We start from the raw sequence: 26,352 nt of genomic DNA on the forward strand, positions 1-26,352 counted from the left end.
GTGGTTTGCTAGCTGTCTTCCTCGCCAGGCTGTAAGCTGTTCAAGGGCGTGTGGACTCTGTTATAGTCCCTGGCAGACAGGTGGCACTCAAGTAAACTATGTCCCTAGCCAGCCTAACAGCATACACCTGTAATCCCAGCTACAGTTCTTGGGAGGCCGAGGCAGGCAGGATTGCTTGACTTTAAGGCCAGCCTAGGCAACGTAGTAAGAACCCCATCTCTTTAAAAAATGGGGAGAGGGGATGCCAGGGATGTAGCTTAGTACTAGACTGCTTGCCTAGCATGGACAAGGCCTGGCCCCAGCCCACATACACGCACACAACTTGCTCCACTTCTTGCTGTTTCTATTTCCTGCCCATCCATCTACCAGATTCCTTTCAGTCTCCTCCCCTGAAGTATGTGAGCACAGTAGTTCAGAGAATGGACTTCGGAGCCGCACTGCCTGGTTACAAATCCTGGTTCTGTTAGAAACTAGCTGTATAATCTTGGGTAAATTATAAAACCTCAGTGCCTGAGGGGTTTTGTTGTGCTCTGTTTTGTTTTTTTTCACTGCTGGGGATAGAATGCAGGGCCTTCATACTCAGCTACAGCCCCAGCCTTATTTTAATTTTGAGTCAAAGTCTTCCTAAATCACGAAGTTGCCCAGGCTGGGTTTGAAATTTCAGTCCTCCTGCCTTGGACCCCCAGAGTGCCAGGATCACAACAGGTTTTGGCCACTGTGCCTGAGTGGTCACACAGCTTTAAAATGGGCAAAATAGCGGTATTGATGTCATAAATTTGTTGCAAGAATTAAATGACTGAATATATACAGTGCAGACTTACTCAGTGTCTGACACACAGTGAGTGTTTTTATTTCATTTATTTATTTATTTATGTAAATTGGGCTTTCTCCATGACCCACCTCTCCGTAGCCCTCTGTTCCTTCCATAGGTTGAAGTTTCTTATTTTCTTATGCTGTTATTCTTTTACTATGTTGCTGGTAGTGATGACTTTAAAACCATCACTTACTGCTTTAGAGCAAAGAGTTATGGGGCTAGGGATATAGCTCAGTGGCACAGTGCCTGCCTGGCAAGCGTGCGGTTGTGAGTTTGATTCCTGGTACCAGAAAAAAAAAATTCAAACTAGAGCAAGAGTCACTGGTCATCACCGTCGTACTTTAATGATTGTATTAGTCAGCTTTCCATCACTGGGACAAAATGCCTGACATATATACTTTAAAGGAAAAAACATTTATGTAGACTCATGATTTCACAAGTTTCAGTCCATGGTAAGCTGGCTCCAGTGCTTCAAAAACATCATGGCAGACAGCACGGCAGAGGAAAACTGCATACCTCACAGTGACTAGAAGCTGAAAGGGCAGGAAGGGGGCCAGACTGAGAGATGTACCCTCCAAAGGCAGCCCCCTAACTGGACCCCACCTCCCACTAGGCCCACTGAGCTACGAATTCATCAGTGGATGGATACATTGCTGAGGCTAGGGCCCTCATGATCCAGCCGCCTCTGAAAGCCCCACACATGAGACTTCACGGGTCATTTTAGACTTAAACCGTAACAATGAGTATATCACTGAGAAATACAAAAACCCAGATAAAGAGAGTGCATATGGTTCTGATCATGCTTCTAGAAACCTAAGACTAGGGCTCAGTCCACTGATAACCTATGCAGTGTTCTTTCCACATTTTATCTTGTACTTTATGGCCGTAATCTTCAAATTTACTTTCCTTTTTTTCTTCAATATTGCACATTGAACTCAAGATCTCTGTATCTTATACCTGACTTCCCTCTCTCCTCCAGCCCTAGGCAATCACTAATCTTTCTTCTTCCCTGTTTGCCTTTCATGGACATCTTATATAAATCAAATCATAATATGTGTGGTCTTTCGTGTCTGGCTTCTGTCACTTAGCATAACGCTCTCCAGGCTCATCCATGTTGCAGCATGTATCCGTACTTCATTCCTTTTTATGACTGAATGATGGCCCACTGCATGGTTACCATTCATCAGTGGATGGAAATTTGGGTTGCTTCAGTCTTTTAGCTATTGTAAATAATGCTGCTGTGAACATTTGTGTATAGGTTTTCATAGCAACAAACATTTTCATTTCTCTTGAGTATACGCCTAGGAGCAGAATTACTGGGTCATCCTGGGACTCTGTGAGTAACCATTTGAGGAAGTTTCAGGCTGTTTTCAAAAGTGGTTGTCCCACTTTACATTCCTGCCTGCAGTGGATGAGTTTCCACTTTGTCCATGTCTTTGTCAGCATTTGTTATTATCATCTTTTTTATTCTGAATCAACATAGTGAGTGCATAGTACTATTTCATTGTGATGTGGGCTTCGTTTCCTTAATGGCTAATGATGTTGAGCATCCTTTCATTTGCTTAGGGGTAAGCACTTCGCTTTATGTCAGAATCAGAGCAGGAATGAGAAGCAGAGACCTATATAGAATTGACATTTTAAAAATCCAAACCAATGAGGGGGGTTCAAGGGAGGGGATGGGAATAGGAAAAAAAGAAGAATCAAGGTATGTTATGTACAGGTACAAATTCCCTACCATGAATGTGATCAATATGAATGACACACATGTACTAATTTTAAAGAGATAAAAAATAATAAATACTCTAAACCAAGAACAGGCCCAGTTATCTGGAAATTAGGCAAGACTGAACCAGTTATATCACTGTTCAAGAGTATAGCTAAGAACTGGGAAATTTTAAATTAATGACCTAGTCAGTGAAGCAGGATTCAGAACTAGATGTCAGCGGTCAGAAGTCAAGGAGTTTCCTAAGTTAAACTCAGATGCAAGAACTACACCATTATGATCAGCTCTGATCAAGACAAGCCAGAGACCAGAGGCCAGGGGTGATTGCACTTGTTCTGTAGAGTGCTATCCCTGGTTTACTCCCCCACAGAGGGCCAGGATGTGAGGCAAGATAAGTATCCACATCTACCACCAGGACCTTGACATAAGCAAGGAGAGAACCCAAGAAGGTATACACTGAGGAAGCAAAATAAATTTTAATTATGTTCAGATATGCCTGTACTCCAATTTACTTTTATAGAAACTGCAATGAAAAACATCACCACCACAAAGCTAAGCTTCAAAAGGTCAAGGATCGTTTAGTTCATGAAGTAGAAATACGGAATAAGAGAATTAAACAACTGGAAGATGAGACTGGAATACTGCAACAAAGAATTAAATCGGTGAGAAATAAAAAAGTGTACTGATGGTATTGGTGGTCAGCCACTCTGAGAAAGCCCACCCATTTTCTAATACCTTGTGGTCTCTTCACAGTCCTTGTTTTCATTTCTTTTTTTTTGCGGGGGAAGGTACCACCTTTCAAAGTGAGTAATTCTTTAAGCCCTGCTAACCAGTGAAAAAAGACTCAAGTATTACTAAATCAAATTGGGCACTAGGGGCTGGGGTTTAGCTCAGTGGCACAGCACCTGCCTGGCAAGCTCAAGGTCGTGAGTTCGATTCCTGGTACCGGAAAAAAATAAAAAATAAAAAAAAATAAAGTAAAACCAAATTGGGCACTAAAAATATTCTGCACTGCTAGTTTCTGTCTTGCCTTCAAGTGAATTATTTTTTCCAGTACTGGAGACTGAACCCAGGGCCTCAGCACTGGGCTACATCTCCAACACATTTTTTGAGGTGGTGTCTCCCTAAGTCATTAAGTTGCCCAAATGGGCTGGAATTTGCAGTCCTCCTGCCTCACCCTCCCAGAATGCTGGGATTACAGATGTGCACCACCACACCCAGTCAGGTATCTTTTCTTAAACACTCCTTAACAGAATCTTTCAAACCATCCTTAGTAACTCATTCCTGCTTTATGTAGCCTTCATGATGCCTCAAACTTTAGTGTCAATTTTAAGTGGCAGTAGAAACAGGAAACCCCTGTTTCTTTACCAATTCTTTTTTCTTCTTTTTAAAATTTTTTTCCATATCAGTTCTTGAATAGTGCCTTTAAACTTTTTTTTCTAAATATCTCTGATTTCTTTATGCTTCTTTTAGTGGCTTATTAGTATATGGTAAGAAGGAAATGGGACAGATGAATAGAATCAAATACAGAATGGTCTTGAGGTCATTAAACTACATGAATTAGAAATGGAGAGCAATGGACCACCCCAGTCATGTTTTCCCTTCTTGGACTGCCCAGCCCACTGCAGAGGAAAATGGCCGTCCTGGTTCATGGGCCCACTAGAAATCTAATCAGCCCACTTCTGCATTCTCAACTCTTCCTTGTGCTGCCTGCTGTCCAAGTATAAACTTCTAGGTTTATAGACCTGTGATGGCAGGCGTGCTTCCTCTCCTCCTGACTGTGAAGAGTGAATATTGTCCCCCAAACTCATCTACTCAGAAGCTCAGAGTGTGACCTTACTTAGAAATAGGTTCTTTGCAGGTATAATTAGTTAAAATGAGGTCATCCTGGATCAGAGTGAATTCTAAATCCAATATGACGTGTTTTTATAAAACTTCTAGGGCCAGGAGAAAATTAATTTCTGTCGTTTTAAGCCACTCAATTTGTGGTAATTTGCTATGGTGGCCCTGGGAAGCCACTGTACTAACAGAATCACATGTGTCGAGGAAATACCCTGGGTATCACCAATATGCAGAAGCTAAGAAAGGAACTGGATCTTTCACTCATTGCCACTGAATGGTTCTGAGGGTTTTAGCTTTGGACTTGGATTCAAATTCAAGCCCTGACATATAGTTTCATGACTTTGGACAAGTCTCTGTATATCATTTTCCTCATCGGTAAAATAGAGGAAAATATCTCCACCTTACATATAAGGCTTAGGGGGCTTTTTGGGTTGGGTTGGCTTGGGTTTTTGGTTTTAGTTTGGTTTTGATTTTCTTAAAACAGACATAGTCCAGACTGGTCCTAAACTTGATATACAGCCCAGTCTAACCTTCAAGTCACAACTCTCCTCCCTCCGCCTTCTGAGTGCTGGGGTTACAGGCGTGTGCCGAGGTGCCTGGCTTACACACATACACACACAGAGCTTTTGTGAGATTTAAAACATAAACTTTCTTTGTTTTTTTTGTTTTTGTTTTTTTCTGGTACCGGCAATCGAACTCACGACCTCACGCTTGCCAGGCAGGCACTGTGCCACTGAGCTAAATCCCCGGCCCCTAAAACATAAAATTCTTGAAGTGGCACATGTAAATTTTTCATAGGTATCATTTTCTGCTTTTGTGTATAATCTTTTAGAAGCGTGTTGACAGATGGATACACAGTTCACAAGACAAAGTATGGACCAAAATAGAAGTACTTAGCCTAGAGAAGATGGATGTGACAGCTTTTAATGCTGCAGTGCCACAAACCCGAATGCTCTGAGAGTACTTATTTTAGGACCCATAGGCCAGAGCCTTGTACATAGAAAAGCTACCCTTGCTTTCTGATTCTCCAAAAACTAATGCCTCTTCTTTTGGCTTCATTCTAACAGTCTTCTCTTTATACAGCAAGCCAATCAAGTCCTCTAACCATTGTGACCATCCAAGCTAGATTTTCCCAATATTTTATCTTATTTCTACATCAAGTCCTGATTTGGGGGTGTGTTCAAAATATGGTGTTTCCAAAGGGCAGGATGTCTTCCCCATCTAATATCCTTTCTAATCTAGTTATATGAACATAACATATTGTCTGTGAAATGGCAGCTTCTATTCTCAACCCTTACCAGTACATTAGTAATTAAATATCTTCTACTAATAGCAGGTGAGACTATCACTAGATATTTTAGGGCCCTCAAGAGGTTTTAAAATGTAGGATGCTTTGTTTCAGAACATAATCTCACTTTGTTAATAGTAAATGGACACCTTTTTAGTAGTCAATGGACAGTCTTTTCTGAATGATCTATATTAATAGTATATTTAAAAGAAACATATAAAATTGCTCTTTTTGCCTGGTACATATCTGTAATACATATCTGTAATCTCAGCTACTCAGGAGGCCGAGGCAGGAGGATTGCAAGTTTGAGCCTAATCTGGGCAATTTACCAAGACCCTGTCTCAAAATAAAAAACAAAAAGGGGTTGGGAAACTAGGTCAGTGGAAAAGGCTTTGCCGACATGTGTAAGGCCCAGTACCAAGATCAAAAAAAAAAGAAAAAAGGAAGAAAGGAAGGAAGGAAGGGAGGGAGAAAGAGAGAAAGAGAGAAAGAGAGAAAGAGAGAAAGAGAGAAAGAGAGAAAGAAAGAAAGAAAGAAAGAAAGAAAAGAAAAGAAAGAAAAAAGAAAGAAAGAAAGAAAGAAAGAAAGAAAGAAAGAAAGAAAGAGAGAGAGAAGAAAGAGGCCCCTTTTAAAGCTGTTATCCACCCATCTGCCAAAATTGTTATAATTCCCTGCACACACCCTACTCACCCCCACTTTTGGCAGGGGCTGGAAACAGAAATGGAAAGTGGAAGAAGGCACTTAGCATTTTCAGGTCGTTAGTGAGGTGAAATCAGCAGTTGTATACTCTGGGGCCCTAAACTATCACCAAGAGTGATACTTGTCAATATCTACAGACCCTTTCAGTATGGGAATGTTAGTGTTTTTTTCACAAAGTGTACTCCTTTATCACCTTACCTGAAACTTCACAACCTATTGCTTTGGGGAAAAATCACGGACAGAAAATGGAACACAGTGTAGAGCTAGAAGCCACCTGAGCGCTACCACTGCAGGAGGATGCTCCACAGCTGGCTCACAGGTGTAGCTTCCTGAGCCAGCAGGGCTCCTCCTCAGCAGGTGTGCCTGGTGAGGGGGCTAAACCCCATCTCCCGCCTTGTGCCCTACCAAGAATGTGGTTGCAAAACAGATAGAAATGTATTGCTTGGAGAAATTTTCAATATAGAGCTTTCAGGAATTCACTTGTATTTGTTGTCGGTTTGCTACCTGTGGGATTAGAATACAGGTAAGAGCACTGGAATCTTATTGGAAGTTGAATATTCAGATATTTTTAAATGTTTATGCAAAACAACGACTGAAAATCCAAATAAAATATATTACATGAAGTAACCAAAATGTATTCAGGAATACCTAGGTAGGAGTGCATGACGATGTCACCAGGCAGCTGGAGACAGATTGGAGAACAGGAAATGGAAAGTAAATAACATTTTGTTAGAGTTTGAAACAGGCTGAAACTCTTCCATTTCTAATTCTTTCCTTTGCCATGGTGATCTCTAGGAGAAGGAATTCCAGGACCAGATCTTGGCCCAAAATGATATCCTACTCCTAGAGAAAAGGAAGCTTCTAGAACAAGTCCTCAATCAAGAAGAATTGATCATCAGCAACAAAAGTATAATCTCTTCAATCCAGAGCAAGTAGGTGCAGCCCTGCCTGGGAGCCACTGGACTCTCAAAAGGATGTTTCTCCCTCAACCACCAGATGATTCCAGCAACTCTGAGTGTGTGGCACAGCCAGTGGTGGCGAACCTATGGCACACATGCTGCAGCAGGCTGTTTGTATCAGTAAAAGCTTCAAAACATTTGCCATCACTGGCCTAGCCTTTAACTCTTGCTGTGCTGTCTGCTGTTTTCAGCAGATCATGCAAATAGCAGAAATTGTGAAATTAAAGAGACTGTCAGCTGGGTTTGATGGTGCATACCTGTAATCTAAGCCTTCTGGGAGGCTGAAGCAGGAGGATCCCATGTTCCAACCCAGCATGGGCCACTTACAGACTTAGTGAGAGCCTAGCTCAAAATGATTTTTTAAGTTTATAAAAGAACTTGGGATCTTCTCAGTGTGAAGGCCCTGGGTTCAATTCCTAGTACTGCACAAAAAACAAGTAGAAATAGACTGTCATAGAGGAGACAGGCCTGTCATTCGGATAGGCTCTCTCATATCAATGTGGTCTCCCTGAGGACCTGGCTATGTGCATTCTGGCCACTCCATGTGTGTTGATGCTACTTTTTATCATTTGATACCTATGGAATCAAGGTAGCCCAAGAGAGCCTTAGGTTCAAAGGTGTGACTTAAAATCATGAAAGCTACAAGATACCAACATATCTGTCATGAGCAGTATGCAAAGCAGCTAGGAATTAGAGCATCAGCATCGTCGGCATCACTCCACAAGAGAATTTAATCACAATCAAAAGTTCTCTTAGCTTGGTGTTGTGGTGCATGCCTGTAATCCCACCACTCAGGAGGTTGTGGTAAGAGGACTGCCATGAGTTTGAGGCCAGCCAGGGCTACATAGTCAGTTCAAAGACAGCCTGAACTCCATAGCAAGACTCTGTCTCAAAAAAGAAAAGTAAAGTTCTTAGAGCAAGAATCAGAACAAAGAGAATGGGTTGATCTTGATATATAAGGTCACCAAAAATAACTACAATAATTAACATTGTTGGGCTGGAGATGTAGCTCAGTGGCACAGCACCTGCCTGGCAAGTGCAAGGCCCTGAGTTCGATTTCTGGTACCAAAAAAAGAAAATTGGAAAAAGAAAAAAATAATAAACCTAACATTATTTAAGCACTTACTATATACTAGATATACTAAATACCCACCTATCTCCTTTAACCTTGATACTATATTGTTAGCCTCATGGATGAGATGTTAGACAACTAACCCACCTGTCAGTGGCTAAGCTTGTATCGATCTCAGTGCCCTGGTCCTGGACAACAGCATCATATAGTCAGCTACTTTGGAAACACACTGCTCTGAGCATATCTGGAAGCTTCTGATTATCTTTTATGTTCATATTTCCCCTTTTCTACAAACCTTATAAATCATGCACTTCTCAAACTATATCATAGCTTCTGACAGTTTATAGATGAAGAAATTGTGACTCACATTGATAATTTGCTAAGGATCACATGGCTAGAAAGTGGCAAACCCAGAGCTCAAATATAAATCTGCAATCAAAACAATTTTATTATTTTGTCTTTCAAATGAACTGTAGCCCTGGATAAATGAGCCTGACATAGTGATTAAGAGATCAGGCTTAGAAGTCTTAAAAGATCTGGCTTCTCATCCCAGTTCTACAACATTGTTTTTATGTTCTGAAGTATATTACCTTCTCTTCTCTGAGCCTCAGTTTCCTCAACCATAAAATGAGCTTCAAAATAACACAAATTTCATGAGGTATTTGTGAGCATTAATAAACTAATTCATGAGAAGTTTTTGGTGCTTCCTATGTGGGTGGATTATAGGGCCTAAACTCAGGGTAAGAAGTTGGTGAGTAGCTGCTGCTACTACTACTGTTTCTATTTCTTTTATTTGTTTTATTTTTTTAATATCTCTTTCTAGAATATCCTTCAGAACATTTTGGAGCGCTGGTTTGGTGTTCATAAATTTCCTCAGGTGTTCTTTGTCATAGAATTATCTTCTCCATCAATTTTGAAACATACTTTTGCAGGGTACATCAGTCTGGGTTGTTTTCTTTTAGGGCTTGAAATACTTCACTCCAGGCTCTCCTTGACTTGAAAGTTTGTGTTGAGAAGTCTGCTGTGATTCTGATAGACTTTCTTTTATAGGTGATTTGTTTATTTTCTCTAACAGCTTTTATTGTTTTGTTCTTGTGTTGAATTTCTGGAATCCTGACTAACATATGCTTTGGTGTAGTTTTATCACAGCTAATTAGAGTTCTATATGCCTCACTTTTCTGTGTGCCAAATTCTTTTTCCCTGCTTGGTAAGTTTTTTGCAATGACTTCTGTGAAAAGGTTTTTTTCTATCGTTTGTGCTATCTCCTACTTTTTCATTGGCTCCAATCAATCTTATGTTATTCTTCTTTGCATCATCTAGCAACTGTTTGATTGTTTGCTCATGGTACCTTACTATTTTTAAGAAATCTTTCTTTTCATAAAAAAGAAAGAAATCTCTCTTTTCATGATTGCTAACTGCAATCCAGTCTCCTGAAATTCTGTCCTCACATTGGCTCATTCTGCAACATTACTTTCAATGGAATTTTTAATCTCCTAGATATTTGCTTGAATGTTTCATGGATTCCATTTCTTTCCTATGTCCGGTGTTTATGATTTCCATCATTTTCCTAAGCTTCTCTAGTTTTTTTAATCTATATCTGCTCTAGAGTCACTAGGCATGTCATTCAGTATGGTCACCATCTCTGTAGTTATCTGAGAAATTATTTCTGATTTGATTTTTTTTTCTAGAGCCCCATTCATCTGCTTTGTTACTTCCGCTGTTACCACTTCCAAGCAGGTGATTTTCAGATTTTCAGATTTTCAGATTGTCCCACTCATTGCCCCCTGGGTTTGCCTTTGGTAAGCTGGACATCTGGGATTGCATCCTGTTGAAGTGTTGTCTCATTTTCTATTTTCTTTTTTTGGTTTAATTCCTGGGTTGATGCTTGTAAATTGCTTATGGTGAGTAGCTTTATGGCTAGGATTTAGAACCATTAGGAAGTGACAATTTCTCAGAGGTGACTTCTGGGTGTAGCTGCCTTTTGAGTTTTGAGTGTGTTTGCAAGATCATACCTCTTCAGTTTATTGAGAATGAAAAGTTGAGGCCTAGTTGGCCCAGCCTCTGATTCTTTGGCACTGGCCTATAGTATTTTTTATGACCCTTAGGCAATCTCAGTCTTGGTACACTAAGAAAAACAACTGACTAGAACAATTATGTCACCTTAGCTAAAGTGTCACCTTAGCTAAATCAGCAAACGCAACAGCATCAAACACAGACCAGAAAATTATAAAACTGAGGTGACTATTAATTTGCCACCTTTAACTGTATGAACTAGATTTGTGGCATAACAGCATCTAAAACAAACCAGAAAATTGCATGCAAGAAATAGGGCCTCAATATGGCAGTTTTACCCTCAAGGGAGAAAATTTAAAAAGGGGTTAAGGGGGAAAATAGAAACATAAAATAGGAAGCAATTAGAAGCAAGGCTGGAGGACAAAGGAAGATCATGCAAACTTTGGGAAACTGGTGAAGAAGACAGAATGGAAAAAGAGAGGAAAGAAATAAAAACAAGGACAAAACAGAACAACAACAAAAAACCCTAGAAACTGTGTTCACACTCATATGAAAACAAGAACAATCAAAAAAAAAAAAAAGAGAGAGAGAGAGAAAAAAATTTTAAATGTCCATTTCAAGGCATGTCTGTGCTGTCACTGGTAGACAATGTGGACAGAGTCTAAATCTGAGTTGATTAATCCCAGAAAGCTAGCTGTAGCTTTATGGCTGGGTAATAGATAGTCCCAGCAAGCCTGCACCTTCATTTCCACTGAAGTTCAGGCTGGTTTCTGGCTGTGAAACTGGAACCACATTTGCTCAGCCTACAGCAGTCCATGTGCCTGCCGCTGACTTTACCTTGGCTCCCTGACCCTGTCACTGAGAGCCACTAGATGGAGCTGGGCCGCAGCCATTCTGAGTTCTGAGCTCAGTTGGCCTCTCCAAGATGGCTACTGGCCAATCCCCTTCTCCTGGTAGATATCTAAACCCAGTTAACTCACCAGCTACTACAGCCCGCTATGTCCAATGCTCCATTCCACTGGTGCACTTATCTGTGGAGGCCTCTGGGGTCACCAGTAGTCACTGTGCATCTGCAGGTTCAAGCTTCCCCTCCCATGCAGTGAGTTCAGGTTCAGGGAGAAAGCGCCACCTGCCACCTCCTTTTTTACTGAAATCCCTCTGCTCTTCCCATGACTTTCAATCCTCACTTCAGATCCTTCCTGAGTCCTGGGGACCCACTTCCTTCCTTCTTCTCTTCCTCACTTTGCTATATTCCAGTGTCTGGGTACCAAAGCTTGGAAAGACTTTCTCTGCTGCTCACCACTCTGCTATCTGCCCAGAAGTCCTGTTTTGTTTTTTGAGACAGTGTCTCATTATATAGTTGAGGCTGGCCTTGAATTCACTAGGTAGCTCAAGCTGGTCTCCAACTTGTGGTGGTCCTCCTGTGTTAGCCTTCTGAGTGCTGGGATTATAGGCATGCACCACCATGCCCACACTTCTTTTATGTTACAAGAGAAGCAGAACCAGCTCAAGATAAGAACAAAATATAAGCAGTGTAGCTATAATATTTGAAAGGATACAGTTTCAATCCTGTTCCTAAATGGATCATATCTTTTCTTAATGATCTTAAGGTCTGTAATTGCACCTTTCATATTCTTACACCTAGACTGTGTTTAATTAATAGGTATACGCCAAAAGTTTATTAATTTTTACTTGGTTGTGGAATATTGTAAGAATTATTCTGCAAAACTTGGTTCTAAAACCTAGACAGTGTTCTAATTATGCCTCTGATGTATGCCATTCTTAGAGCATTTTTCCTGGATAAAGAAAATAAACAACTACAGGAAAATCACTTCCATCTCATGCAGCAAGTCGTCCTCTTAGAGCGCATTTTATGGAGCATCCGGATTCACAGAAGAGAGGTATGATGTATATTTTTATTGGGTCTTTAATATGAAGTTTCAGTTGCTAAGTTTGCTTTCCTCTCTCATCATACAGCTATAGTCCTGCTCTCAACCTCACGGTGGGCTGTGACCCTTAGACTGCTGCTCTTCATTGGGCAAGCTTTTATTCAACATGCTCTTAATGTGGGATCCCAAAGCAATTTATGTTATATCTCTGAGTGTCTTCCTTGACACACTATGCTGTCATTGTTTTTCTTTTCTTTTCTTCTTCTCTATCTCATTAAGTCAGCAGTGAGAACCCAGAGGGTAAGAACTGTAGCTCATTCATCACCCTGTGCTCCATAAATTTTGGAGAATGAATGGATATTAAATGTTTTCCTTATTCTGAACAACCCTTTTTGCAATGGTTCATCCTAGACCCATTTGAAAAGAGAGATGAACAAATATGAGGCTCAGAAAAATAAAGTGAAACTAGATTAGTTTGCTAATGAGTTAAGACTAAGGAGAGCATCTGAGTCACAGAAAATCAATTATGTTCCAACAATTCAGACAGACAAGAAGCCAAGTCCAGAGAAACAGAAAATAATACAGTTTCAGAGAAGGTCCAGAATCTGGCTGGTAAGCAAGTCAGAAAGGGGGACCTCTGTAAGCCAGAGTATACTCTGAATCAGGCACAGAAGTTGCTTTCTTTCTTTCCTGGTTTGTATCACCTGGAAGACATTCATTTCTGAGATACTTCACAATGGATCCTGTTTCTTGGGCATTATTGCCACAAGGCCTGCATTTTGGTTTGTCTTACATAGTTATACCAAGCTTTTTTAGTTGTTTTGAAGGTTTTAATAAAAGTAGAACTGCCAGATTATATGCTCTGATTTCCAACAGTTTATCTTTGCTTAAGCAACAACTATCCTCATTTGTCTAGTCATTTATTCAATCACTAGATAAACATTCATTTCCAGAACTGCTAGGTCATAGGAATGCAAAGATAGCATCTGTTTCCAGATCTTCAGTCTAATAAAAAAAAAAAAGGACAGACCCATACTGTCTTAGTTACTTTTCTCATTGCTGAGACAAAATACCCTGACACCCAATGTTAAAGGAGCAAATGTATTATTTAGCTCACAGTTCATAGTTGACTGGCCCCAAGGCAGTGTGGCATGGCAGAGGGGCATCACAGAGGAGAAACAGTTTATGGCAGGCAGAAGGCAGCAAAAGCAAGCAATTGAGAGTAGCATCTTCTTTCTACACCTTTTATAGTCTATCTACACTACCTGACCTGGGGTGGGTGCCAAAACAATCAATGGATTAATTTGGTAACCACACACCCTTAATCCCAGCATCACACATCCTAGATCCAGCCACCTCTGTAAAAGCCCCACCTATGACTCCATGAGGCTTTGGGGGGACATCTAGACACAAGCTGTAACACACACATAATAAGTATTATAGTATTACAAGCGTTAGAAGACTTAGTGGGGTATATGGTGGGGCTAACAGCTTTGAGATCCACAATGTTACCTTCAAGAGATAAATGTTGCTCTGAGTCAAAAGTGTAGTATATCAAGCTTAATATTCCATGTATGACAGAAGTACAAAGTTGTAACATCTTGACACCTACTGGAATAAATAACTCCAAAATTGTTTTAAGCTTAGAATCTCAAAGATGTCCTAATTTGATCCCTTTATTTCACACACAAGTGAAATAAAACCCAGAGAGATTACATGATATGCCTGGATCCACTGTTACTACTTACATTTTCCAGATCTCTCAATTCTCAGTGATGAGTATTACACATTGAAAATAGATGAGTATCTAGATCTTTGAGATCAGACATATTGCTATCTTCTTTCTTTTGATTCAACACCTAAGGGCAGAAGAGGAAGACAGCCTGACACTTGTTGAGTGTTAACTATGTGCCTGGTATTATGCTAAGTATTTTACATTATCATTTAACCAACCAAATAATATTATGTGATAAGCTTTGCTGTTCTTATTGTCACAGCTGAAGAAACTGAGATCTGGGTAGGTGAAGGGATGTCATTGTTCATGGTTATATGGTTAAAAAGTAGAGCAACAGTGGAATTAAACTCTCTGGCCCCTTGTTCTTAGCCATTATTTCATTGTATTTGTCTGGCTTTTATTACTGTGACAAAATACCTGAGGCAGACTACTTATGAAAAAACATGAGTTTCAGCTCACAGTTTTCGGGCTCAAGTCAGTGATTGGGTGGTGCCATTGATTCAGCCTCTGCTGAGCTCTGAGGAACAGAGAACATCATGGTGGGAACATGTGTAAGAGTGAGACCACTCTGTAAGATGGGAAGATAGAGAAACTAGGGTCCTACATTCCCTTCCCAGGGCATGTCCCTAATTGACATAAGTACCTCCCACTAGCTACTACCTCTTAAAAGTTCCATGTACCTTCTGATACCTAACAACCTCCCATGTTGATTCCCTTTTCCACTTCATGTTCTACACTGGCCAGGCCCCTAAATCCTATATGCTACCAGCTCCCAGCTCCTGTAGGAAAGCCCTTTATTGCCTTCTCCTAGGACTTCCTCCCCAGAATTTCTCTCAGCTGGTTCCTGCTGTCCCTTATAACTCAACCTAAATATCTTCTCTTTCACACAGCATTTCCTGAATAATTCCCCCTTGAAACCTGGCTTTGTGTTCTTGACAGATTTTTTTTCACTGTATCCTATATGTCAAATTCTAGCTCAGCCAGGCATGGTCACTGAATGCCTATAATCCCAGCAACCCAGGAGGCTGAGGCAGGAAAATTGCCATGAGTTTGAGGCTAGCCTAGGCTACAGATTGAGAACCTGTCTCAGAGAAAAAAAAAAAAAAAAGAAAAGCAAGAAAAGAAAAAAACTTTTTTTTTGTTTTTTGAGACACAATCTTTTTGCTATGTAATCCATGCTAATCTTGAACTCACTATATAGTCTGTCTAGGCTGGCCTCAAACTCAGTGATCCTTCCACCTCAGCTTCCCAAGGGCTGGGATTACAAGTATATGCCAAAATGCCTGGCCAAAAAAGAAATTTAGCTCAGAACTTTACTACTTATGTGAAGAAGGTCAAGATGATTCATTTTCTAGTTCTCTCTGAGAAAATGAAGTAATAAATGTTCATAGTAGCATTATTCATAACACCCATTAGATAGAAACAATAAAATGCCAATCAACTAGTAAAAGGATAAATAAAATGTGGCATATCTATACACATGACTACACATACAGCACAATGATTGGATCATAAAAAGGAGTGAAATATTGATCTATGCAATAACATGGATGCATATTAAAAATAGTTGCTAAGTAAAAGAAGCCAATCACAAAAGACCATGTGCGATTCTATTGATACAAAAGGTCCAGAGTAGATGTCTGAATTACTTTTCTCATCACTGGGACAAAATAGCGAACTCCCATGACTTAAAAGAAGAGAGGTTAATTTTGTCTCCTGCTTCAGTAAATGGTCAGTTAGCTCCAAAGAAGAGACAGAATGCAGAGGGGAGTGGCAGAGGAAAGCTACTCATGGTATGGTGGACAGGAAGCAGAGAAAAAAGGAGCTGGGGAGGGATATAAACCCCCATTGACCTGATTCCTCTGAACAAACCCTGCTTTCCAACAGCAAGTCAGTTATAACACCCTCATAATCCAATGAGTCTTCAAAAGCCCTGCCATTGAGTGCATAAGACTTTGGAGGGATGTCTAGATATAAACCATAACATTCCCCTCCTAACCCCTAAAAGGCTCATAAGCATCTCTTTATACAAAATGCACTTAGTTTATCTCCAAGAGTTTCCAAAGTCCTGACAGTTTTAGCATTGCTGAAAAGTCTAAGTCCACAGTCTCCTCTGAGATTTAAGGCAAACCTTAGCTGTGAGCCTCTGTAAAAATAAAAAAAAGATAGTTAAATACTGCCAACATACAATCGCATAGGGTAAACATTCCAAGTCCAAAGAGAAAGACTAGGAGAATAGCAATGGAACTGAAATAAGGCTGAAATTTAATGAACTTTACATCAGCTCTATCTATAGAGCTCTATATCCAGCACTGGAGGCAGGTGTGGCAATATGTAAGCTCCAAATGGTTGGGCAGTCTCACCGCTATAGCATTGCTGATGGTTGTACCCCTCTTGGCTTTTCTCTTGGGCTGGCTTTCCTCACTCCTTGTGGCTTTCCTCAGATATTCCATGTTTCTGGGTTCTCCAATTTTCTCGGGTTTCTATTGAACTTTAAGCTTCACTCTCACAGCTTTCACACACTGCCTTCTCAGGAACACACCACCCAGCTTCCAAGGCTGCCTTCTGAGATCTGAGTGGAAGCTTTTATTACCCTATAACTCTTGCATTCTATATGCCTGTAGAACCAGCCACACATGGCTAATACCAAGGTATGCTGCCAGCTAAAGCAGTAGCCAGACCCTTTGGCATAATGGTTATAGAGCCCTCTGAGTGCCTGATGGTTAAACATTGTGAACTAAAATTCTGGGGAACCAATTTCCTAGCCTGTCATTTGGAAGCATAGTGCCTTGGAGCTCACAATAGGGCTCTCTGTGATTCCTGACATACCCTTCATCATATTTCCTATTGTCCTGATCCAAAGTACTATACTTGGCTTCTTTTTAATGCTAGTCTTTCCAGCAACCAAGGTCTCCTCTGCTCTGTCTTTGCAAGTGCTTTCTTTCTGGCAAAACTAAAAACTGTTTAAATGGACTTTTTCCTCTTATATTTTAGTATAAACCTAGCTAAAATCCCCCCAAAAGTATCCATGCCACAGCCCCACTATTGAGCTGCTTTGAAATTTTTCCCACAAGATTAATCAGTCCTTCTCCACTTAATCTCAGTCTCTTATAAAGTCTCAGGACATGAGCAAAATATAGACCATTTTCCCACCAAAGTGTTAAACATGTGGTCTCACAGTCCAACTTCCAATGGAGTCTCTCTTCCCAACTGAACTCCTGAGCCAGGTCTTTACCATCTGCATTTCTGTCCACATTCTGGTCTTTTGAGCTCCAACCAGAATCTCCCATCAAGCTTGCCTCACAGCATTCCACGGCTTTTCTCACTGGCATCTACAAATCTTTCCAAACTCCTCCCTCAAACCAATTCCAAAGGCTTCTGAACCACATGTGTCTTAGTTATTTTTCTCATTGCTGAGACAAAATACCTGACACCCAAAGTTAAAGGAGAAGGGGCTGGGGATTTAGCTCAGCGGCAAAGACCTGCCTGGCAAGTGCAAGGTCGTGAGTTCCGTTCCCAGTACCAGAGAAAAAAACAAACAAACAAACAACAACAACAACAACAAAAACAAAGTTAAAGGAGAAAAGGTTTATTTAGCTCACAGTACATAGAGGTTTTAGTTCATGGTTGGGTGGCTCTGAGGCAGGGTGGCATTTTGGAGGAGAAACAGTTCATGATGGGCAGAAGGCAGCAAAGTAATAAGGAAGCAAAGCAGCAAACAACCACAGTAGCCCACTTTCTGTCCCTTATATTCTGTCCATGCTGTTTTAAAATTCACTGTGGTGTGGAGTCGGGGATATAGCTCAGTGGCACAAGTGCCTGCCTGGCAAATGCAAAGTCCTGAGTTCGATTTCCAGTACCAAAAGAAAAAATTCACTGTGGTTATACTTGTACAACTCTTCAAATACTACTACTAAAAACAACTGAATTATGTGCTTTAGGTGGATGAATGATATGATATATAAATTATATCTCCATAGTCAGTACAAAAATACAGTTTTTTTATGGTTCAAGGGACTGAATTTAGGGTCTTCACCCTGGGCTACATCCTCAACCCTTTTTTATGTTTTATTTTGAGACAGGATCTCACTAAGTTGTATAGGCTCAAATTTGTAATATTTCTGCCTCAACTACCAATACAAAAATAATTTTTTTTTAAAGATGGTTGTTGGGGATGAAGTAGAATAATGCTCATAAATTACCTAAGTATTTTTTGGCAAAAAGCTGGCATCCAGGGGATGATAGCATTTACATCTTAGTGCACACATATTTACTTGGGGTTTTTTTTTGAGACAGGGTCTTCCTATCATTCAGGCTGGCCTTGAACTCACTATATAGTCTAGGTTGGCCTCAAACTTGTCCTCCTCCATCAGCCTCCCAAGTGCTGGCATTATAGTATGTGTCACCATTAAACATTATTGAGTTCCTGCTGTGTGTTAGATATTATTTTCATATCAACCCTGAAAAATTAGATATTACTATTATCCTCACCTTAGAGATGTAGGAACTCAAATTCAGACAGGTGACAAGACATGACATAACTAGCTGGTAGAGCCAGAATTCAAGCTTAATGAAATGAAAGCATCCAAATAAGAAATGTGCTGGGTATGGTGGCTGTCACATATAATCCTAGCACTTGAGAGGCTGAGGCAGGAGAGTCATGAATTTGAGACCATGTAGGACTACATAGTAAATTCAAGACCAGCCCAGACTACATAGTGAGATCCTGTCCAAAATGAGGGAGAGGAGGAAGAAGAAAAAGAAGATGGGGAAGAGGAGGAAGAGGAGGGAAAAGAAGAAGGAAATGCAATTGTCACTGGTGATATAATCTAACATGTAGAAATCCCTCAATACCCCATCAATAAAATTCTGTTAGACTTAATAAACAAATAAAGTCACAGGATACAAAATCAACACAACAAAAATCAGTAGTATTGTATGTACCAACAATGAATTTTCTGAAAAAGAAATCAAGAAAATATATAATGCCACCAAAAAATAATTAGGAATTAGGCATGGGAGCACATGCCTGTAATCTCAGTACTCGGGAGGCTAAGGCAGGAGGATCACCATGAGTTTGAGGCCAGCCTGGGGCTACCTAGTGAGTTCATTGCTAGCCTGAACTACATAGTGAGACCTTGTCTCAACAACAAGAAAAATAATAATTAGGAATAAATTTAGCCAAGGAGGTGAAATATTCCACATGTAGTAAAAATAAGTGGTACTTATCTTGACTTACACGGAAAACTAAAAAACTGTAATAAAAAAAATTGAAAAAACACAAATAAATGGAAAGACATTAGTGCTCATGGACTGGAAGAAGTCGCATTGTTAAAATGTGTATATTTCCCTAAGAAATACTCGGATTCAGTCCAATCCCTATTAAAAGTCCAATGTCATTTTTACCCAAATAGAAAAAAAATATGCTAAAATTCATTTGGAACTAGAAAGAGCCCTAAATACCCACCACAAGTATTGAGTGAAAAGAACAAAATTGGAGGCCTCATACCACCTGACTTCAAACTATAATAGAGCTATAGTAATTGAAACAACACAATTACAAATGACCAATAGATACCTGAAAAAATGCCCCACATCACTAATCTTAGAGAAATACAAATTAAAACCGTGGGGATGTATCACCTCATACTTGTCAGAAAGATAAAAGTAAATGTTGGTGAGACACAGAGAAACACATGCCCTTGTACACTGTTGGTAGGACTAATACAGCTATTATAGAAAATTAATATAGCCATTATATAAAACTGTATGGAAGTTTCTCAAAAAACTAAAAAGATTACCATGTGATCCAGCAATCCTACTTCTGGGTATACAGCTAGAGGACTTGAAATAAATACATCCTGTATTTATTTTAGCATTATTCATGATAGCCAAATTATGGAATCAATCTAAGTCCATCAGTGGATGAATACATAAAGAAAATGCATATATACACAGTGGATACTATTCACCCTTTAAAAAGAGGGAAATTCTAGGGCTGGGGATATAACTCAGTAGCACAGCACCTGCCTGGCAAGGCCAAGGTCCTGAGTTTGATTCCTGCTATCAAAAAAAAAGGAGAACTTCTGTAATTTACAACAACATGGATGAACTAAAAGGGTGTTTTTTTTTTTTTTTTTTTTTTGGTTTTTCTCTGGTACCGGGAACCGAACTCACGACTTTGCGCTTGCCAGGCAGGCACTTTTAGCCACTGAGCTAAATCCCCAGCCCCCAAAAGGGTGTTATGTTAAGTGAAATAAGTCAAGATAAGTACCACTTATTCTCACTTATACGTGGAACCTAAAGCAAGCAAACTCTTAGAGGGAAAGAACAGAATGGTTACCAAAGGCTGGGGGATGGGAGAATGGGGCGTTGTTGATCAAAATAGATAGTTTTAGTTAGACAAGAGAAATAAATATGTGGTTGGGCGTGGTGGTGCACACCTGTAATCCCAGCACTTGGGAGGCTGAGGCAGGAAGATCGTTGCAAGTTCAAGAGCAGCCTAGGCTACAAAGTGAGCTCAAGGCCCGCCTGAACTCCATAGTGAGACCCCGTCTCAAAAAGACAAAAAAAAAAAGTGAGGTGATATATATGTTAATTAGCATAATCTAGTCATTCCGCATTGTATGCATATATCATCCATCATTTTACACCCCATAAATACATGCAATTATAATTTGTCAAAACTGGTGACATTTTTTTCATACCACCTGACTTCAAAACATTCTCATTTTTTAAAAATGGGATCTCATTGTGTAGTACAGGTTCCCCTAAAATTTGCTATGCAGCCCAGGCTGACATTAAACTGACAATCCTTCTGCCTCACCCTTCTAAGTGCTGGGATCACAGCCATGTGCACCATGCTTGGCTTTTAGTAAATGTTTTAAATTATTCAGACTAGCAATATCCAAATATTTATGTTCTTACATATACATATTCTTAGCAGTATTAGTCATAATAAAAAGGTGGAAACAATCCAATCTCCATTGCCTAAAGAAATGATAAGCAAAATAGATTATTTAGACAAAAAGAAATGCATCTGGGTGTGGTAGCGCATGCCTGTAATCCCAGCACTTGGGAGGCTGAAACAGGAGGATTGCTGCAAGTGCAAGGCCAGCCTGAACTATTTATTGTGACCCTGTCTCAAAAAAAAAAGAAGGAAAAAAAAAAAGGAAGTACTGATTCATGCTACAACATGAATGAAATTTGAAAGCATGCTAATGTTTTAGAGAAACCAGAAACAAAAGCTACATATTGTATAATCACATTTATATGAAAAGTCAAGAATAAAAAAGCCATAAAGACATGTAGTAGTGATCGCCAGGGGCTGGGGGAAAGAGAAATAGTGGGGTGAATGACCATGGGCTTTGCAGGGGGATCAGTGTAATGATAATGTTCTGGAATTAGTGGGCATAGTTGCTTAACTCCAAATATATAGAAAAGCACTGCACTGAACATGTTAAGAGTGACATGCTATTATGTGAGTTACTTGTCAACAAAGATCTTATTTAAAAGGAAAAAAATAGTACCAGATATGGTGGTACATACCTATAATCTTAGCATTCTAGTAGTCTGAGGGGTTTAGGGATTTACCCCAGTGGCACAGAGCCTGCCTAGCAAGAGTGAGGCCCTGGGTTCGGTCCTCAGCACCAAAAAATTGAAAAACCAAACAGAAAAAGAAAAAAAGAAAAATAATTGGCAGAGGATGTAGGGCTCAATCCCCAGTACCACCCCCGTAAAAAAGATACTTCTAGGGGCTGGGGATTTAGCTCAGCGGCAAAGCACTTGCCTGGCAAGTGCAAGGTCCTGAGTTCGATTCCTGGTACCGGAAGAAAAGACAGAAGACAAAAAAAAAAAAAGATACTTCTACTTTGAAAATATATATAACAAAAGGAAGAAACAAGGTAAAGATTGAGTATGTAGGGCTATGTGTGTAGGAAGGTGGACAGATATAAATAGACTATTTTTATATATTGAAGGAATGTTTTATATATTGAAGAAAGAGAGACTAGACTGGCAGACTTGGGGGTATGGGCTGGGGATTTAGCTCAGTGGCACAGTGCCTGCCTGGCAAGCACAAGGTCGTGAGTTTGATTTCCCGTACTGGAAAAAAAAAAAAAAAATTTTAAGACTGGCAGACTTACATAGCAGGTGAGAAGACAAGCAACTTTTTATCTCTTTAATGCTTTGTTGTCTGTAGTGTGTGCAGATATATGGGGTTTTGGGGGCCTGGTTATCAGGACTTGAACTCAGGACCTCACGCTTGCCAGGCAGGTACTGTGCCACTGAGCTGAATCCCTGGCCTCTGAAATATATGTATTTTTATAACTGCATCTATATCTACATGTTACAAGTTCTAGGCCCACATTGCCAATCACTTATCATTATAATGTTTAATATAATTAAACATTATTTCTTTCCTTTCAGGAAACAATTAACGACATTCCTGAGTTTGAAGTATTGAACAAAATACTGCCTTTACCAAGCTCTAGGTTAGTAAAACTGAGATAATCAACTGCGTGCCTCAGAGTCATAGCAGCTACCTAGTTCTAAATTGCTGGATTGAGAAAGCATAGCATGCGGTGGGGGGGGGGATTCTACTTTTAATATTTATATTTTCTCCCAGTGCCTTCTCCCCTTGCTACCCTTTTCCCCTCATACCCCACAGAATCCTGATTTAAGGCAGGAGATAATCCCTGAGCATAGGTTTAAATTTTATTTGGTGTGATTGTTTTCTTCGTGCTTGGTAGTTATAAAAAGGTGAAATCATATCAGTGCCGTACCCCTGCAAGCCCAAACATTTACCATGCAGTCCTACCCATATGATGTCCTCTCACATGCTCTTTCTCAGTTTCTCAGGAATAGGTTTGGTAGAGTCACCCGGAAGTATTCAAGAAACTGAAAAATATAAGTCAGAAGCAGCAACAACAGTTCCTGAGTGCCCCAAGTATCTTTCCCGTTCACAGAATTCTGAAACTAGATACAAAAATGGGGCTTCTCTGAAACATACAGACAGCATACAAGAACAAGACCAAAAGTCAAAACTGTAAAATTACTGATGTCTGCAACTATACTGATAAATACCTGCTAATTTAAAGGTTGGACAGAAAGATGGAATATAATATGGAGAAGAGTTTCCACAGATCTCTATGAGACGTCAACCAAGAATCTTCAAAATTGCTCATACATTCATTAAACAATTTCTAAAAATGGATTTCTAAAGTTTATTTGATACCCTCAAATGCATGTATTGTTCAATATAGTGACTTAAATTCATTAGGTTTCTCTTCAGCAGAAGACACTGGTTAACTCAGCATTCTTTCTCATTATCATGGGTAATTTTTGTATTTAATTATTTAAAAGCAAAAACAATGTTTGGTGGGTTTTTCTCTTTTTTTGTCTTTTTGAGACAGGGTTTCACTATGCAACTCAGATTGGTGTAGAACTTACTTTGTAACCCAGGCTGGCTTTGAACTCCCAGCAATCCTCCTGCCTCAACCTCCCAAGTACTGGGATTATAAGCAAGAACTACCATGCCCGGCTAAAAAACAATGTATTTTTAAACAAACAAAAAAAAAACTCTCCTATAATTCTACTTCCTTTTTTTTTTTTTTTTTTTTTTCCCCCCGGTTGTGGTGGTGGTGGAGATACTGAGGATTGAACTGGAGCTTTCACACTGATCTACATCCCCAGCCCATTTTATTTGCATTTTATTTTCTATTTTGAGATAGGGTCTAAGTCACCAAGTCATACTCTGGTTTCTCTTCAGATCGTATAAATCTTTCGCCTTTTACTAAGTCACCAAGTTGCCCAGGCTAGGCTCAAACTTTTGATCCTCCTCTCTGTCTCCCAGAGTGCTGGGATTGTGGGCACATGCCACTACATCTTGCCCTATAATTCTACATTCTTAACCTTTTCCATTTTAGAGTTATTTTCATAGTCTGATTTCATTTCATTTCATTATTTCATTTTTGGCAGTACTGGGGATCAAACCCAGAGCCTCAGGCATGCTACATGACATTTTGAGTTTGAAGTACTGAATATATTCCAGCCCATAGTCCGACTTCTAATTTAATACATCATGAAAACATTATCAGTAGCCATGAGACATTCTATGTTGATGCCATATAAATTACTTACCCCTTTTTATTTTTTCTGCTGTTTTAAAATTTGTTAATATATATCAATAGGTTTCATTTTAGCAGATTCATACACACGCATAACATACTTTGATCATTTCCATCTCCCCATCAAGCTCCCTGCTAGTTTCACATGGGGGGATTGACACATATTCTGCTCATATCCATCCTCCCAATTGCCCGTTCTTATGCTCCCCCCTTCCCTTCCCTTCCTCTTGTCCAACAGCAGTCTCTCTTCTGCTTATCATCTTTTTTAGATTCCCCATATTAGGAAGAACATGGGATATTTGATTTTTTTGAGTCTCACTTATTTTGCTCATTGTGCCTCAATAAACATAGGTATCCAGGTAACCCTATAGTATGCTGACTTCATTTGCTTTGGGTATATACCAAGGAGTGGTATAGCTGGAGGGAGCTGTATTTTCAGGGGGGTTTTGAGAAACCTACCGATTTCCACAGTGGTTGTACTGATTTGCATTCTATCAGCAAAATAGAAGGGTTCCATTTTCCTGTATCCTCACCAGCATTTATTGGTGTGTCATTCCCCCACCCCCACCCCAGTATTGAGGATTAGACCCAGGGCTTTCACACTGAGCTAGATCTGCAGCATTTTTTTAACTATTTATTTTGAGACAGTGCTATGGGCTTTTCATGTAGAGAGACAGCCACTGAGGCCTTTTTCACAGGAAGCAGCTTTATTCTTGCTAGCACTGACTCAGTGGATTCGAAGCCAAAGGCTGAGTGCTGAATATGGCACAGTTGCACCCTTTTATTACAATTTATGTGTCTTTGTCTCCCTTATATGGGCATACACTAACATTTTACAGTCTGGTTGGTTTATGATTTCTGTTACTATTACATCAGAACTACACATGCCTGTATAAAGGTTGACATTGCTACATTGTAAGAAGTTCCCACCCCAACATACCTGGAGGGACCCTACCACAACAGGGTTTCCCTAAGCTGCTAAACTGCCCAAACTGGGCTTGAACTTGGGCCTGTCTCAGCCACCCAGTGTTTTGGTATTGCAGGTGTGTACCACCATGCCTAGCTTGTTTTTTGTATTCTTGGTGATAGTTTTTCTGATTGGGAAGGGACAGAATCTTAATGTAGTTTTGATTTTACTTCCTTAGTGGCTAAAACTGGGCAATATTTTTCATATATTTATTTATTTATTGGTTTTGGTTTTTTTTCTGGTACTGGGAATTGAACTCTAATCGTTCTCTGTAGGCCACTCCTCCTGGTAGAGTGTATTTTTCTACTTTTACTTGGACCAAACTCATCTGCACAGCCTGTTTTTTTTCCTACTTTTAATGAATGTAAAACCTTGCAGCTATTTGCACTTGTCTCAACCAACTCTTTGTTCAAGACAAAAAGAAGCTAGAAACCTTCTATAAAAGGAGACTTTAATATAGGGGAACTAGAACTCCAACCTGCTAGATGACCGAAACACCAAGTTTGTGTTCTCCAGACTTGAGGAATGAATTCTAGGCACAATGGAGGTTAAGGGTAAGAAGAATTTATTAAGAGAAAGAGAGCTTCTAAGAAGGACAGAAAGGGGCCAAAAAATGGGTTTCCTGCCAAGTCACAAGGTGAGGCAGGTTTGGGTGGGACATAACTATAATGAATCTGTAAGATTACAAGTATAGTCGCTTAGGTAATATTGATCCAATGGAAAATAAGACCGGTCTGAGGTGGGATAAAGCTATTGACAATCAACAAGATTACAAGTATACTCCCTTCGGTCATATTGATTAAATGGGGAAGCAAATCACATAGCAAGCACACAAGAAACAGCCAAGAACTTTCCTGGAGGGGGTGGGTTAAGGAGGTTTGGTCCTCTACCCTCAGGTGATTGATGTCTATTCAGAATATCAATCACTGCTGTTCATCCTTAGGGGAAGTATATGGGTGAGCAGTTCCTCTTTTTCATGAAGTCTGGCCGTCAGTAAATATGTCTCCAGCCACAGCTGTCTTCTGCATTGATCTCTGGAGGGCCCAGCCCTATCTGACTGCCTATAACTTCTACCTAACTTAGCTATGTATAATAACTCTAACACTCCAAAACCCAGTAAGAGGAACAAGTCCCTCTCCCCATTAAGATGTATAAGAATATTCTGGGTAGAATAACAACTGTACTGGTACCAAGGGCCTAAAGAGATTTAATTCCTCAAGGAAC

At 39.9% G+C, this 26,352-nt stretch overlaps 1 protein-coding gene across 16 annotated transcripts in view; it reads left to right on the forward strand.

Annotated features, from left to right (window-relative positions):
* Positions 1–23,248, forward strand: part of Ccdc30 (coiled-coil domain containing 30) — a 120,855-nt gene extending 97,607 nt beyond the window's left edge. For all 16 annotated transcript variants that reach the window (XM_005410602.2, XM_013507761.1, XM_005410601.2 and 13 more), the window contains 5 exons: positions 3,058–3,199; positions 7,162–7,298; positions 12,197–12,311; positions 22,462–22,526; positions 22,886–23,248. In XM_005410602.2, coding sequence (XP_005410659.1) covers positions 3,058–3,199; positions 7,162–7,298; positions 12,197–12,311; positions 22,462–22,526; positions 22,886–23,084 — 658 coding nt within the window. In that variant the 3' untranslated portion in view covers positions 23,085–23,248. The remainder of the gene's footprint in view (positions 1–3,057; positions 3,200–7,161; positions 7,299–12,196; positions 12,312–22,461; positions 22,527–22,885) is intronic.
* The last annotated feature ends 3,104 nt before the right edge of the window (positions 23,249–26,352 follow it).

Source organism: Chinchilla lanigera, unplaced genomic scaffold, assembly GCF_000276665.1.
Source record: "Chinchilla lanigera isolate Chin_1 unplaced genomic scaffold, ChiLan1.0 scaffold00136, whole genome shotgun sequence".
NCBI classification, from domain to species: Eukaryota; Metazoa; Chordata; class Mammalia; order Rodentia; family Chinchillidae; genus Chinchilla; species Chinchilla lanigera.